Genomic DNA, 17,856 nt, shown 5'->3' with positions numbered 1-17,856 from the left:
GATTCAGCTGCTCTATGTCAACAGAGCAGCTCTTCCTCTTCCGGGCTGCTCTGTCCACGGGGCGTGACTGTCAGCATCATACTAATTGACAGCTGGCTCCCCACAATCAATTGGTTGTCAATGAGCATGATTGGCAGTCACGCCCCATCAACAGAGCAGAGCGGAAGAGAAGCAGCTGCACTGTCGACTTGACATCAGAAGCCACAGAATTTGCTTGTAGGACTGGTCAGTGACCGTACTGTGTCAGCAAAGATTGGATCTGGACACAACAAGCAGATAGGTAGCAGCTACCTGCCTGTTAGTTTTTAGGCCCACAGAAAAAGAAAAAAGTCCTGGATAAATCCTTTAACTGATAACATTATCTACACCTGTGTCATATTTAAGCATGTAAACTATCTTTTGAGATATATACTTGTACATATTTTTTGTCTAGTGCTATCACAATATGGTGTATTTAATGTGCTATATAATGCACTATCAATAATACTGTTTACACTTTTTTCATATATATATATATATATATATTACTAATTGACTTGTTAGATATGCTAATGTGATTATGTTGCCCGAAAAAAAAAAGACATTGCTTAAATATCATAAAAGATTGACAGCGCCTCAGTGACCCTCCTCCCTGCTGCTGACATCACACTGCTCAGATCAGTGGCTGTCAGTCAGGCTGGGGTGTGTGGAGACTATAAAATATAATTGGACTCAAGAGCTCTCTCACTCTTTAGGTACACTCCTAAAATGCTCTTTTTAATGTCAAGATTATACAACCATGCTGACACAGATTTTCAAAAGAAGTTCACCAGCCTCATCAGGTGTGAGATCTATTTAATAATATATGTAGTTTATGTTGTGAAATCTGGTGCAAGATCTGCTTTAAGTTGACTATAGATAAAAGGTCTAAGTAGATTTTCATTTCATTTGATCTTTTTGAAGTTTTTTTGGTCGCCGCAACATTGCAATAAAATGCAACAGGTTAATAAAACATCATATCTATCCCAAAATGTTATTAGTAAAAAACATCAGCTCGTCGCACAAAAAAAATAAGCCCTCACCCAGCCCCAGGTCACGAAAAATGTAGACGCCACGGGTCTCGGAAAATGGCGCAATTTTATTTATTTATTACAAATTTGGGATTTTTTTTTCACCACTTAAATAAAAAAAAAACTATACATGTTTGGTATCTCTGAACTCATAATGACCTGGAGAATCATAATGGCAGGTCAGTTTTACTGCATTCAGTGAACCCAAAAAACATTTGTGGAATTGCACTTTTTTTGCAATTTCACGTTTTTATCGTTTTCTAGTGCACTATATGGTAAAATCAATGGTGTCATTCAAAAGTACAACTCGTCCCACATAAAAAAAACAAGCCCTCACACGGCCATATTAACCAAAAAATAAAAAAGTTATGACTCTGGGAAGAAGGGGAGAAAAAAACGAAAGACGCAAAAACGGAAAACCGCTAGGTCGTGAAGGGGTTAAAAACAATGTTGTGATGACTTTCTGACTTGTGTCTATCAGATAACTTTTGGATCGTTTTAGAAAGAAGAGAACAACCAAAGTGGAAGTGAGCCTCATTTTGCCATTATTCCGCAGTTTGCTTATATTGCGGCACCAGCGCGTTTATTGTAGTAAACATTATGCTTCTTTATTAGCTAATCATTCTCCGAAAATGAATGACGTGTGTGGTTTTGATGACTTAAGCTTGGTAATGGCGGCATGTAACAGCACCGTCCGTCTGGAGTAGGTCACAGCATACAAGTGAATGCACAATGTTCCAATGCATCGAGTGAACCACCAAGTGTTTAATTGTCTAATGAAATAAAGCTACTGTTTTCCAGGAGCAAAGTTCTGTGCGGAAGGTACACTGCACACAAGCTGACAAATTAGTGGCACAACTTGATAAGGAAAAGTTGTCACTTGAGAAGATCTTAGAAAAAGCAATCAAGAAGAAAGGGTAAGACCAAAGACTAGAGTATAAACAGCCATAACCACAAAAAATGCAAGATAAATACAGTATAAAGTATCGTAAATCGTGATAAAAAAAATATCACTTAAAAATTTCAAAATTTTACATATCATCAATTGTATCTTAAACTAAATTTAAATATTCAGTTGGATAAGAGCATAAACTAATAAGTGAAAAAATAATTAGGAAAAAAATATAAACAAGGAATCCAATTATCCCAAACTTCAACTTTTATTTAACCTTAAAAAAAGGTTTCTGACTCTGAAAAAAATAAGAGCAGTAAATGCATTGAGTCTTTTAGCATTAAAGGAAAACTGTCAGCAGGTTTTTTGCTGTTTAATCTGAGAGCAGCATAATGTAGGCGTTGAGACCCGGATTCCAGGGATATGTTACTCATTAGGCTGTGTGTTTTAGTTTCAATAGAATCAGTGTTTTATCAGGAGGAGATTATCACTACAGGACTAGGTCTTACGTGGCTGCCTGTCCAGCTAATCTGTGTAACCCCACCACTGATTGGCAGCTAACTTTCAGTGTACATAGGAAGCTACCAATCAGCGGCTGTCGCATTGAATGTTATATGCTAATGTGACTCCGACCTAAGTGACACACTGGAATCAGGGTCTCTGCCCCTACATCATGCTGCTCTCAGGTTCCATAGCAAAAACCTGCTGAAAGATTTCCTTTAAAGATAGTGCATCATCAGATAATGACGTTTTGTTTAAATCAAGTTGTTTTTTTTGTAAGAAAATTTACAATGTTTTTTTATATTATGTTTTTTATTTAAAAAAAAAAGAGTAAATCCTGCAATTTTCACACTAGCCACTGGGGATTTTTTAGGCTTATTTTTTAAGTCACTTTCCTTTTTTGTCTTGCAGTGTTAGTTGGCACCAAGTTTCTCAAAATGGCACAAGTGATTCATGAATTTGGTGCAAAGTCAAATATGGATTTTCTTCCTTTCTTGAGCTATTTTTGCCACCAAAAGTCACAAAAATTCTGCCTAAAGTTTTACATACTCAAAAGTAATAAATCAGGAAGGGACCAGAGTGGCATTGCACCAGATTTTACAACTTTTTAGAAAGTCAAAAACATCTGGAATGTTTTAGACTTCAAAATAGACTCTGGCCACAAAGCAGAAAACAGAAAAAACAGGCAAGCAAATGTAAAATAGACTTCAAAAATGGCACAAGTAGAATAATGAATTGGGTGCAAACAAAAAAAGGGAGCAAAAACAACTCAAAACTAGACAAAAAACAGACGCAAAGGCAGTGATGAACTGGGGACATACTTCCTGTTCTTTCAGGAAAGGTTTACAACAGAGGCAGGATTACAATGACAGGTACAGTAACTCCTTTATACACAGCTGATAACACAGTATCCACCAATCGCAATAAGCAATGTCACAGCTGACCTTCTCCCCCTTCCTTCACAGTGACCTTTCCACAGACTCGTTTGACACTTCAATACAAAAGATAAGGTCAGGATCTGACCATTGTGGCTATGTACATGTGTTGTTTCCTGAAACAATAGGAAGTTAAAGTCTAAAAAAGCCCCAGTGGCCATTGTGAAATTTGCAAGATTTTTTTTTCGAAACAGACTGTGACATGTTAAAAAAAAACAACCATTGCCAAATTAAAAAAAAAAAAATACATTTAACACAAAAACCTAAATGAATTGGTCATTTTATGATGGCACATTCTCATTAAGTATTTAGAGACGTTCGGCCAGCCTGTAACAAGGACACTTGTATTTTTGCATCTCTGGCAGGCGCCTTCTTTGCTCGCCTTAGTTTATACAGTAAACTCATTATGGATCAGTTGATATCCTTATTAGCCTCCCTACTATCTAATGTGAAGTTTGTGAATAGCAGCTCTACATGAGGACAGCTCATGTCAAAATGAGATGTAGTGTCTTAGTCTCCATAGTTACTGCCTCTTCAATTGTATATTCCATTATTCTTTGATATGTAATGAGGTACTCTAAGGCGTTACATGCAGCGCAGAGAATAAACAATTCAACCACTTTATTCTTCACATAGTTAACTCTTGGATGGAGAGATCTTCTTCTTCGGTGGATTACTTCCATAAACAACACAGTGCAGACTTTTAACCAAAAAGATTCTTCTGGACTTTGCAATTTTTCATCAAAAAATTGGGCAAAATTTTGATATCTGTTAAGTCGGTAGAAGCAAAAAAGTTCAAATATCTGCCAAGTTTTACCTGTAGACACACTCAAGACCTACCTACCCACTGTTCCATTGTTCACAATCCAACAACAGGGAAAATATATGCACCACCCTCCAGACCACCCAAGACTTCACCCAAAATGCCCAGGAATTACCAAACTGCCCACAATAGAGTATTTTCTTGTTAATTCTCCCATTTTTCACCTCCGACTCACACGACAGTCCAGGCAAAATCGAGACTGCTGACAAGTGTAGACACAATTATGGTAAATTGACAAAGAACATCTCCTTTTTTGGGTTTCAATTCCGGGTCAATAAATTTACCATCAGAATAAAGGGTGATCTTGTCTTAAGAAGTAATTGCATATTGCTAGGATATGCTGCTATTTTATGATCGTGAGGGTCTAGCCTCCGGAGCCCCCACTGATATTAAGACTATTTTTCCCTACAAACCAGCACCCCGCTGGGCAAGAGACTGCGGCACGATCCTTTTCAAGTTAATGTGCCCGGTGGCCACGAGCTTCAGCGGAAAACCTAGAACAGCACATACACATTGGAATAAATATGGCCAACCCAACATAACCTGTCAGAGGTGCTGCTGGCTGAATTAGAGTCTCTTATTTTTCTGGAGACCATAGGAAATTGAAAGTAGGTGCTGAAGTTGCAAAAAATAAAGGGGTTAAGACAGATAAAATATACGCTGCACAGGCAACACACTGCAACATGCACAATAAGCCCAATGGAGAAAGACAGTGTGTAATTCAAGTGGATGCTCAAAAATATATATATAAAATATAATTTTATTATGCAAAAAAGACATGCAGAGAAAATGTTAAGAATACTTAAAGGTAACCTTATTAAACGCAATTATCCTGCAGATATGGGGTTAATATGCAGGCAGATAACGTTCTAAAGCTGCTGTTGCACTGAAAGCCCATCTGCCAGGGGGAAATGAAATTTATTCCTCCCAGCAGCTTCTGGCTTTCAGTCATAGAGGCACAGCCGGCGCAGCTTCAGTCACCTGGCACTGACTGACAGCCGGCTCTGCACTGAGTGTACATAGTGAGTGGCGGCTGTAAGCGCACCCCCGGCACTGACTGACAGCCAGCTCTACAGTGCATCAGTCCTATTCCCTTTAAAATAGATAGTAAAGAGACCTAACCACACAATCCTAGCTCAAAATTAATAAGAGATTAATAAAAGATTCATGAAAGAAAATACAGAAAAGTAATGATTTCAGGTTAAATATTAAGACCTTAAGTGCAAGTGCAGCTTAACATAAATCTACAAAGTATATAACCTGTAAAAACAAATGACTTCTCTAGAACAGAGGAGGGATTTTTAATTCTATTGGGTATAGCCTCTTTGCCTAGACTACAAGACACCTCTGCAGTCTGCCAGAAGTGTCCGGTTTCCTAAGAAACCAGCACACATTTGCATGCTCTATTCTGCAGGTATTGGTAGTGCTGCTTTGCAGGTGACTAGATGGCTGGTTCCGGTCAGACTCCCCTCGCGCTTCTCCTATGCTGCAGAGACAAACCTGTCTTTTCTAGCAGCAATGGACATTGCATTGTCAGTCTTCAGGAGGCATCACCCACTCCTTACCCCAGCAAGCTACTGAAAAAAGATGACGATACAACCCCTTTAAACCATTCATTAAACCATGCACTTAAATCCCTAAAACTATGCCCCAATTCTACATGCAACCACAAACCATGGCCAAAAGTAACAGTAATAGTGTGTACCATAAACAACTGTATAAAATACTACTAAAGAGGGAAATGACCACCCAAATTATATTTTGTATTTTGTTGAATGTATCTCGTTACTTTTGAATCAAGCATAATATTTATTGTAAGGGTTTGTGTGGTTATGGCTCCTGGACTATCTTAGCCATACTTAGTGGAGAAAGGTTGAACGTGATGGACCTCAGTCATTTTCAACCTATGTAACTTTGAACCAATAGTCACATTTTAAAGGGAATCTGTCACCTAGTTTTTGCCACCTAATCTAAAAGCAGCATGATGTAGGGGCAGAGACCCTGATTCCAGTGATGTGTCACTTACTGGGCTGCTTAGTGTAGTTTTTGAGTTTTCAGTGTTTTATCAACAGGCGATTATCATTAGAGGACTCATAAACCTGCTGCCAGGTGGTCCTCTATGTTCAAGAGCTCTGTATAACCCTGCCCCACCACTGATTGGCAGCTTTATGTGTACACTGTACATAGGCAGAAATCAGTGGTGTGGGTGGGGTTATACAGAGCTCAGCATTCATGGACGGGGTTATACAGAGTTCAGCATTCAGAGAACTGATAGTTCTCTGAATGCTGGAATAAGTGATACATCGCTGGAATCAGGGTCTCTGTCCCGACGTTATACTGCTCTCAGATGGGGTGGCAAAAACCTTGTGACAGATTCCATTTAAGTGTTTTTATCATTTTCTGTGCTTGTCTTTTTTGTGTAATAAAATTGCATATATTTTTGAGAGTCCTCTTCAAACACTTACACAACACCCTACAATTTGACCTCACTTTCTTGTCCATCAAAAATCATGTGAGGAAACTCATAGGTGCAAATTCAGCCATTAGCTCTTCTCTATTCCTGGGTCACCTCTATAGTAAATGATACCATAGATACTTAGCTCTAAGGTAAAGTGAACTGAACCAATGAGTAGAATTAAACGTTACTCAAAAACTATAAATATAACACCAAATAGTGTAACTAGTCACATGTGATACAATAAGGTCTAAAGTAAACCTTTCTAACTGGTATATGTGGTTAATAAAGAAAAAAAAACATCTTGACTTAAAATATCTAACTATGCAAAATATTTTACTGTTTAGAGGAAATAACTGTGTTGAAATGAAGAAAGAAACAGAAAATAAAATTCAGGTTTTAACTTCAGATCATAAATCCAAGGTAAGAACATGTCAACCATCATTCACGTAGCTTCTCATCCCGGACTCTTCGCACGCTGATCACTCGTTTATTAACATGAATTGACCACGACTAACCGCACTTGTTGCACTAAAATATTCTCTTCGAAAATCAAACTCCCATCACGCAACGAGGAGAAAGGGTTAACTCAATTCTGCATCCATATCTGTTTTCAAGAAGATTCTTTTTCTCTTAATTTTTTTCTTTTCCACTGTTATCACAGTATAAAAGGGCCACAATGCAGTTTTCAATATTGGAAAATAAATTATTGGGAAAAATATTAAAATTTTATCTGCAGCTATAAAAAAAAAGTGTCAAATTTAAAAAAATATGAAACTTGAATAACATTGTGAAAAAAGTAACAGACCAACATTTAAATACAGTGTGTTTTATATGTGTGTATATATATAATATATATATATATATATATGTATATATATATGTATATTTACATATGTGTAGAATTAGTTTTTTTTAGGTCCATATAGCTTCTATTGAAAACTGTAGTGTGTGGCGTTCTGTCATCAGTTTCTACTGCTTGATTTATGCGGCATTCATTAAAAGCTTTAAACAATTTGGTGGTTTGTGTTGTTCTGTTCTTCTCTATGTGCCGGTGCCAGTTTCTATCTGTTGCTCTGTATGGCCATCTATTACACACATGATCCGCTTGTTTCTGCACGTTTGTTTTTTGTCCGTGGAGCAGTCTTGTTTCATTTAAAAAAAAAAGAAATATATATTTTTAAGCTGTTTTAACGCTGTGTTTTCGTCATCAGTTCAATTATTCACTTCAGGAACTGATCACAAATCATTAAAATAATTGATGCAAGGTATAACATTACTCCAACTCTAGTTTTTCAATGTCTGAAAAAATGTCATTGTTTCCATATTCAATTCTTTAAAGAGAACCTGTCAGCAGGATTTTGCTAAGTAAATTACAGGCTTTGTCATGTTGGGGCAGTTACATTGATTAAAATGATACCTGCGGTGAAGAAATCTGTTTTGTGGTTCTTGTGTAATCTTTGTTTGAAGTTTTCATTTAATGATATGCTCGTGCTTCGATTCGGCCTGTGGGCAGGTCTTTTCTTGGGACTCTGGCCTAGAGCACCAAGTAAAAGACCTGCCCACAGGCCTGCCTCGAAGCACGAGCATCTTCGTCATCATGCTATGCTAAAATCACAGAGTTCATTGACCTACCTCCCATTCTAAATATCGTGCCTGTGCCGTCAGTATAGTGGTCTTCAAAAAAAAAAAAAAAAAAATTGGTCTCCAACTAAGTGGCGGCGCATGCGCGGTAGCTTCTATCAGCAAGCGATGCTCTCAATCTGCGCACTGTGTACAGAAGACCAGGTGCAGCGGTGATGACAGTTTCTTCTTGTGCACACTCCCACACTGGTCCTCTGTGCACAGTGGGTGGCACAGATTGAGACCATGGCTTGCCGATAGATGCTACCGTGCATGTGCCACCGCCGCCATTTTGTTGGAGACCTTTTTTTTTTAAGACCACCATACTGACTGAGAAAGCGCAATATTTAAAATAGGAGGCCGGTCACTAAAGGTTCACAGCATGATGACGAAGATGCTCTTGCTTCGGAGCGGGCCTGTGGGCTGGTCTTTTCTTTATGCTCTGGCTTGAGAGCCACAGGTTGGAGGCCACTGATCTAAATTGTAGATTTACACTTAGTCTTACCGTCTTCATAAAGGTAAGGGCTAATGTTGACGTCTGTGGATCTTGTTCTGATCTCGGACCACAATGCACAGACTGGCCGTGGGTCTCTCCACCCGAGAGAGGCCACTTCACAAAAATACATGAAGCTGGCATTCTCAATTCGGAAAATCTGCAGCCGACTCCACAGCCCTGCTAAGAGGAGTGGTCTTAGTACCTTTTATTGTTATTTGGTTATGCACACCTTTTTTAATGGCTTAATAAAGGCCATGTGTGGCTGAAACATCGCATGTAAGTTTTGTCTCGTGTGTACACTAGTGTCAATAAAGTTTTTTTGAAGGAGATTTCCCGGTGCCTTGGATTCCTGGATTGATCAGGCATGACAAACATGACATCATGCCCGGCCTACTAACCAGAAGAGGTGCTGGCAGGTAGGATGAGGGTTGCAGGGCTACTGACTGGGTTACTGGACCATTGTCTTGTCTAGTTGCTTTTCTTTTTATGGGTGATTATTGAAATGTTGTGTGGCTCATTTCTTAAAGGGGTATTCCCATCTCGAAAATTCTATCCCAATATGTAGTAGGTGTAATAATAATAATATTAGCAAATACCTCCAATTAAAAATGTAGTATAGTTCTTCTGATTCGCTATGTCTCTTAACCCATGTGCAGGGCATTGCAGTACCTTATGTATTCATGGTTACGACCACTCATATAGTGACAGTTAGTTAATTAGTTGTTAGTGGTCGTACCCATGCTACTGCAATGCCCTGCACATGGGGTAAGCAACATAGTAAATCAGAAGAACTATACTACATTTCTAATTGGAGGTATTTGTTAATATTGTTATTACACTTACTACATATTGGGATAGGATATTGGAATTGGGAATACCCCTTTAAGTTTCTGGAATATATCTTAGAGGAAGAGATGAAAACATAGGTAATGGTTTTTTTTTGTGTGTTTTTAATTGACACTTGCAAATATGAATTATGAGGCTTTTTATAGTGTTTGCAAGAAACTATGTATGAAGTGCCGCCAGACATCTTCATTTCCTTTGTGGAGTGGTGTCACACTCAAGTGTGTGCTCAGTCCTCTGCATAACAGAGAATCTACGCCGTATAGATTCATATAGCAAGAGCTATGAAAAAAAGTGTAGAAATTGCAGGTTCAGTTTTCAGTTCAGTACAGGGTTGTGGTCTGTGGTTTGAGCCATCTTCACCACCACAAAAAGGATACTGATCTCGTTACTGTCCCTGGTTTAGCTGATGGACCAACTCATGAGTCAAGGCTCATTACAGGATCAGACATTAACTTAAAGAGGACCTGTCACCAACCAATAATATGTAATACTTTGATCTGGTCTAAATGCTGCTGTTCTCCGGAATCTGGTATTTACATACAAGTAAGATGGGACCAGGGGTGGATTAAGAGTAGCAAGGGCCCCGGGCAGTTTAGAAGGCGCGGCCCCCCCCACACACACACACACACACACCTGATTTATCATGTGACATGTCACATGATCCCCTGTGATAGATCATGTGATAGTTCACGTGAAATTAATTTGTCACAATATTAATTAGAACATTTTTTTTAGGCTGTGTGCCCACTATGCGTTTTTTAAGCGTTTCCGCAGCGGCAATTCCGTTGCTGAAACGCTTAAAAAACGCTTGGTAGAAGGTCTGCCATGTTCCCCAATGATAATCCGCATGTGCTGTGCACATGCTCCGGAAATTTCCGCTGCGGATTATCATTGCGGAAAAATCCGCAGCATTACCAATTATTTTGCGGAAGCGCAACGTTTTCGCCGCCATTGACTTGCATTAGAACGCATGTAATCCGCATCCCTGCATCTGTAGATGCTTAATCCACGCGGTTCAATGTGCGGATGGTACCCGGGTGTGGAGGACAGGAGACTCTCCTCCGGACCCGGGTACCATAGAACCTGTAAAAAAAGAATAAAATAAAAAATAAATATTATACTTACCTTCTGATGGCCCCCGGTGTCTTTATCCGATGCGTCCTGGCTTGCCGGCAGCTCGCGATGGTCTGAAAAGGACCTGCTGTGACGTCATTTTGTCATGTGACGGGTCAAGCGACCGCTGACGTCGGCAGGCCATCAGAAGGTAAGTATATATTTTTTATTTTTTACCATTCTTTTACGGTCACACTATATAAATCCATGCTGGTTGCATGGATTTATATAGTGTGACCAAGTTGTCAAGCACTTTCCAAGTGATGCTAAAATCGCTTGTCAACCCGCATGCGGAAATGCAAGTGAAGAGCGCTTCACATCCGCATATCCCTGGCAGGAAAACGCATGTACAATCCGCATGTAAAATCCGCAAGTACAATCCGCTTGTAAAATCCGCATACGTTTTTTCTGCCAGGGAGATGCAGAAACGCTCAAAAAAAATCTGGAACATTTCTGTATCGTGGGCACACAGCCTTACAATAATTGTATGACTCAATATTGAGCACACGTAGCCATCTATACACAGCGGGAGGCTGCACGGTGCCATCTATACACAGCGGGAGGCCGCACGTAGCCATCTATACACAGCGGGAGGCCGCACGTAGCCATCTATACACAGCGGGAGGCTGCACGGTGCCATCTATACACAGCGGGAGGCCGCACATAGCCATCTATACACAGCGGGAGGCCGCACGTAGCCATCTATACACAGCAGGAGGCCGCACGTAGCCATCTATACACAGCAGGAGGCCGCACGGCGCCATCTATACTAGCAGGGGGCCGCACGGCGCCATCTATACACAGCAGGGGGCCGCACGGCGCCATCTATACACAGCAGGGGGCCGCACGGCGCCATCTATACACAGCAGGAGGCCGCACGGCGCCATCTATACACAGCAGGGGGCCGCACGGCACCATCTATACACAGAAGGGGGCCGTACAACGCCATCTATACACAGCAGGGGGCCGCATGGCGCCATCTATACACAGCAGGGGGCCGCACGGCACCATCTATACACAGCAGGAGGCCGCACGGCGCCATCTATACACAGCAGGGGGCCGCACGGCGCCATCTATACACAGCGGGAGGCCGCACGGCGCCATCTATACACAGGGGGAGGCCGCACGGCGTCATCTATACACAGCAGGAGGCCGCACGGCGCCATCTATACACGGCAGGGGGCAGCACGGCGCCATCTATACACAGCAGGGGCCCGCCACTGCTACCGGTATGTGCCGCGGCGGCCCGCACATATAATGAGGGCAATCCGGCATTAGACACCCCGCCCGGAGCCGCGGGGCCCCGGGCGGTAGCCCGGATTGCCCTCATTATAATCCGCCTATGGATGGGACTATATCTGAGGAATGGAGAGGCGCAGGAACAAAGATGAAAACCATTTCCAGAGTTAGCAGAACATCAGCACTTAGACCAAGTAAAAAAAATACATTTTTATGGAAAGTTACAGGCTCTCTTTAAGTCCAATTGTGGTAATACATTTACTAAAGGCTCATTCAGACATCCGTAATTTTTCTCGTAAGTAAAAACATGGAACCTTTCTCAACAGTGTTTTGGATCCTGGTTTCATCAGTCTTTCACATTTTACCATCAGTGTTTTATCAGTGATTTTTCACTGACAAAAAAAAATGCAAAACACTCCCAATCCATTGTAATGTTAATCAAGGACTGGACACAAATTATACACCGATGCCATCCATGTGCAATCCAGGATTTTCACCGACACATAGACCATAGACTTGTATGGGTAATTTTGAACTATGACTTAGATAAAAAATGGACATGTCTCTATGATGTTTTGTGGACATGTGAACATCCACATAGACTACAATGGTAATGGCTTTTACCTGTGAGAAACACGGATAGAAAACATACATGGCTCATGGACATTTGAATGAGGCATAAAATTCGGGCTAAAGCAGCAGACCTAAACATTTTAATGTAAATGACTTATTAAAATGAGTAATATGTAATTTTAGTCATTTGTGTTGCAAATCTAAATGAGTGCATTAAAGGAAGTAGAAGCATAAACTAAAAGACCAGGCTATGACCCTATGTATGAATACTGTGTATTTAAGCAAATAAAACCAGTATTTCAGTTTACTATAAGTCTTCCCAATGCTTGGAAACTTAAAATCAGACAAGTATTATATTAACCTTTATTATGATCCATTGCTATGTAAGCAAGTGGCACTAATTATACACCAAAAACTGACTAATCTATGGAGTTATATTGTATGACTGGCTTGATTCATACATAGATAAAGGGACAATAGTGACAGCAACTCACATATCTGTAGCTTTATAATTTGAAGTTTGTCTTGGAAACGAGAAGGGATTGTTTGCTTACTTCTTGTGATTATTCGGATCTTCTCAAAATATTCAGAGTACAGAGCTTTTCTGGGCTTCGTTGGCTACCATAAAGAAATTCATACAAGACTTTACCAAAGTAGCTGCTCCTCTCTGGGCTTTGTTAAACGAAGGCTGGCCTAAGAAAACCAAAAGGAATATCTTGAGGTAGTGCTTAAAAGAGTAGGAGGCATTTTTTGAGCTAATAAGTCGAGACTAAAGACCCAATCTTGACATATATAAACTTCACCAAGACATTTATACTATACATGGATGGAAGTCAAAAGGGACAGGAGTTGTTCTGGGTGAGGTCTAGGATGGATGAGGGAGTAATTGCTTATATTAGCAGGACACTGTTTCAGGGAGAAGAACCTCACAAACTGAAATTTTCTCAAAGCTGCCTGGCTGAGTACTTTAGAGCAAAGATTGGCCAAGTTTAAGATCCGGTATCAACCCAGGCACAGCAACATAAACTCTGGCTTCTTATCCCAAAATCCCAAAAAAACATATGAGCGAACACTGAGACAGAATCCCCCAAATTTATGATTGTGGAAAGGGAGGTCTTGTAGGCCTATGTCTGAATGGGATACATGAGAGCTTTGAACTTAATGTGGGCTACGAGCCAAGATATCAGGTGGTAAGCTGACAAGTGGTGGACTAATCATTAGCAGGAAGACCAGCAGTCAAACGATAGTTGTCTTCTGGTTGTTGACCTAGCTATGGGGTGATAGAGTCACTAACAGGAAAGCTTTTGCTCTCCCAGTGGGATCGGCTGGTGACTTGTGAGGTTGTTCTGTACTGTGAGGTAAGATTACTTCTCAACATGGGGTCTACTTGGCAGATTGTGCTTTCAACAAATTAAATGAGTGAAGTGGTATCATGGATGCATGAAAAAATATATTTGGACCAGTAAAGATTTTTAGCTGTCAGTGTCTACAGAGATTCTACTACCAGGTGGACATGTAGAACGTGACTCATCCGATCTCTACTGAGGGTAGAATTTGGCTAAAGCAGGGGAACAATGGTCAGTATTCAGACTTCCTATAGATTGAAGCTGATGCAAATGTACTATTTCTTTGCAGAAGAATCACTACAGGTGGTCATCACTGATCATTTCACCATGTTTGCAGAAGCAGACCTCACCAGGGATCAGACACCTGCGTATGTTGCCCAAGCTGTGGGTACAGATCCTCATGCTACCCCTTTATGACTTGGGGCGTACTAGTAAGCTAAATATGTTTTTAAAAAATATTTAAAAAGTAAAAAATGTATAAAAGTTTAAATCACCCCCCTTTCTCCCCATTCAAAATAAAATAATAAAAAGAAAAACCACACATATTTGTTATCGCTGCGTTTAGAATCGCCCGATCTATCAATATAAAAAAAGAATCCGATCGGTAAACGACGTAACGAGAAAAAAATTCTAAACGCCAGAATTACGTTTATTTGGTCATCGCAACATTGCAATAAAATGCAATAATGGGCGATCAAAATATCGTATCTACCCCAAAATGGTATCAATAAAAACGTCCACTCGCCCCGCAAAAAGTAAGCCATCACCCGGCCCCAGATCCCGAAAAATGGAGACGCTACGGGTCTCGGAAAATGGCGCCATTTTTTTTTTTTTTTTTTAAGCAAACTTTGGATTTTTTTTTCACCACTTAAATAAAAAAGAACCTATACATGTTTGGTGTCTACGAACTCGTAATGACCTGGAGAATAATAATTTAGCACTCAGTGAACGTGGTAAAAAAAAACAACAACTGTGGAATTGCATTTTTTTGCAATTTCACCGCACTTGTAATTTTTTCCCCATTTTCCAGTACACCATATGGTAAAACCAGTGATGTTGTTCAAAAGTACAACTCATCCCGCAAAAAATAAGCCCTCATATGGCCATATTGACCGAAAAATAAAAAAAGTTATGGCTCTGGGAAGAAGGGGGGCAAATAATGAATACGCAAAAATGGAAAATCGCAAGGTCATTAAGGGGTTAATCCTGTCATAATATTCAGGAGAAACAGACCCTGCCGTCTAAACTTCATGATGATGACTTGTGCAAAGGAGAAAGGATAGTCTAGGATAGACCTAGATGGGGGCCATTGTAGAAAGATACAAGGGATTTATAACTTGGTGCCTCCGTTCTTGTGCCATTGCGTTTTCACTGATAATCAGAATTTGAGTAAGCTGCCACTACAAGTGAGTGACAATGTCACCATGCAAAACATAACTGCAAGGCGAGATCGTGGTTGGAAATGGGGGACAACCTTCCATGAAGCGATGTGGCAGCCTAATCCCCCGTTGCTAGAGTAGGAGTTGGAAGGAGAGCTGCTTTGTGTGAGACCTATAGCACAGCTGGAGCAAGTGTGGCAGAGAGGTTCACAGAAGCAAAGAAAGAACAAGAAAGAGACATGCATTTGCAGTAGTGGAACAGAGAGAGTGTTGTTAAAGAGCCTCCAAGTGCATCAATTCAATATTAGTCATTTTGGAGACCATAGAGTAAAAGCCGACAGTATGGGAGTCTGCATGGGAGCCAGAGACATTTGTCAGTAATGATGAAAAAATAAGTAAAAAAGAAAATTACATTGGGTGGGGAGTGTAAAGTTACAAAGGAAACCCACCATAATAACAAAACTAAATAGTGGTGCTCTGCTATCAGTCCAAAAAATGGAGTGGTATTATAATGGCAATGTGAAAACCGAGTATAATGGTACTCACTATTATGGTAAAAAAATTCTCTTCATTTCAATGCGTTAAAACATATTGGCAGGTTGGAAGTTTGCCAGGTGCTGCTATACTCCTTTTTTCACATTGCCATGAGATTGGAAAAGAGCAAAAAGAAAGAGAGGGGCCCTCTCTGGTGCAATAGCTGATGGGCAGGATGAACATTATAGCACTAACCTCGTAAAGTTGTCCTGAAATTGAGGGACAACTCTATGTAAAGTGTGGCTGGGACAATGTACATCTCCCAGCAGGTGTTGGCTGCTGCTATTTGTGGCTGAGGTTGTCGGAAGTCCGATGCCGTCTGGACGAGAGGTGAGTAATCAAGAGAAGAAAGCCGTGGATGTGCAGCTGAATGCCAGACGCAATACCTGGTCACAATACTAAAGCCTCTCAGTGTCCCAATACTAACACAGAAGTACTATGACTAGCTATTGATCCCAGCTCTCAGCTGCACACCTCTCAGCTGCACACCTATGGCTATTTTCTCTTGAGCAATGAGATTGGGTCAATAACAGGAAGCACCTTGAGCATATGACTTATTAAAGTTGGTGCAGCTTGCCGGGCACATTAGATACATTTCTCTGTCCCGCACCAATTTATGACTAGCATATAGTACATGTACACCAGTGTGTTGTGATAAATTTATTGCAGTTTGCAACACCCATTAATCAGGCTTCTCTTTGTAGACATATCTCAAAGTTGATGAGGTTGGGGTATCCCTGTATAATTATAGTGGCCATGTGGCTAAAATAATGTTTTGTTAAATCGGAGAGTGGCATACCCTTACCTAGTATGTGTGGCACACCAATCCAACCTCGGTGCAAGAAATGATGTTCTGTTACTATAGAGCAGATATTACCATTTAAAAAATCTTTGTAAAGTTTTGTTATAATTAAATCCCAGAGTCGGTACATGTGGTTGCACAATTATTGGCTGAACACTTCCCACTGTACCCCAGGTTGTTCACACAAGGCACAGAGCAGACAGAGTGTAGGAGTCATGAGTGGGTCTAAGCTGGCTTGCTAATTAAATGAGATTTTAGATGTGTCAATAATGGAAACGATTGTACTTCTAATGCTTCTTATAGAGGAAATTATACATTAGTCTATATTCTGTATGCCGCCATTGTTTTCAAAGTGAGTAATTAAGATTTAGCCTGTGGCTGAGACAAAGAATTGTAATTAGTCCCAATTGTACATTTCTTTCAGGGCGACAAGAAAACCAAACTCCAGACCCTTACCCAATATAAGCCACATATAGAGTGAGGGGATGTGTTACAGCTGGATATGATAGCATGGTATATTTGATTGATAGACAGTATTTGTCTTACAAGCTGGTCACTTCTTCTATAGTAAGACATGTATGTGAAACAGACAAGTCAAGTTTCTCCATCAATCCCATGCCATGCTCCTGTGCACCCATCTAATATTGGTGACCTTATGGGGCAGTGGCATGGAGTTTGCATCAGCCCTGAGTTTCTTGCATCCTTTATAAATATTGGGGATTTACTGCTTATACATTACAGTGGCATCAAACCCAGATCCCACTTTACATTTTTGCAATAATTTTTCCATTGGTTATGTGCTATTATTAGCTGGTAAGAATTGTATTTTTTTTTCATATTCATATTAAATTAAACACCTACTGTATGTGTGTGGGTGAGCAAAGGAAGTCTGTAATTTCAATTGCTGGTTTTGGAAGGTACAGTCAAATGTCATATTGCAAATAAAAATTGCTAAAGTTTAAAAGTTTTGATACAAAAAGATATACTAAATTGTGTTGTGCCTGGAATGTGGTTGGGTACTGGGTTGTAATGAATCGCATAGCATATGAGGGATCTCAAGATGTGCTGTAACATATCTGTCCATTTACATTGTAGCTTCTTAAAGGGGTATCCTCAAGTTGTCTGTTGAGCAGCTCAGAGCAATGCAGTCTTCTTACAGTCTCCTTGCTTCCTGGTGTCTGGTAGGGCGGGCTCTCCTCCTTGAGTGACAGTTCTGATGAATAGTAGAACTATAAAGCTCAGCACAAGTT

The 17,856-nt window shown here is 40.3% G+C and overlaps 1 protein-coding gene across 5 annotated transcripts in view; it reads left to right on the top strand.

Moving 5' to 3' along the window:
- Positions 1–17,856, top strand: part of PLCB4 (phospholipase C beta 4) — a 352,882-nt gene that overhangs the window by 312,441 nt on the left and 22,585 nt on the right. For all 5 annotated transcript variants that reach the window (XM_073672246.1, XM_073672244.1, XM_073672245.1 and 2 more), the window contains 2 exons: positions 1,851–1,966; positions 7,003–7,078. In XM_073672246.1, coding sequence (XP_073528347.1) covers positions 1,851–1,966; positions 7,003–7,078 — 192 coding nt within the window. The remainder of the gene's footprint in view (positions 1–1,850; positions 1,967–7,002; positions 7,079–17,856) is intronic.

The sequence above is a fragment of the Phyllobates terribilis genome, unplaced genomic scaffold, assembly GCF_046119375.1.
Source record: "Phyllobates terribilis strain yellow unplaced genomic scaffold, ASM4611937v1 Scaffold_3__8_contigs__length_932513732, whole genome shotgun sequence".
Taxonomy (NCBI): domain Eukaryota; kingdom Metazoa; phylum Chordata; class Amphibia; order Anura; family Dendrobatidae; genus Phyllobates; species Phyllobates terribilis.
The sequence above is the reverse complement of the archived record's forward strand: the minus strand, read 5'-3'. Positions and strand labels throughout refer to the sequence as shown.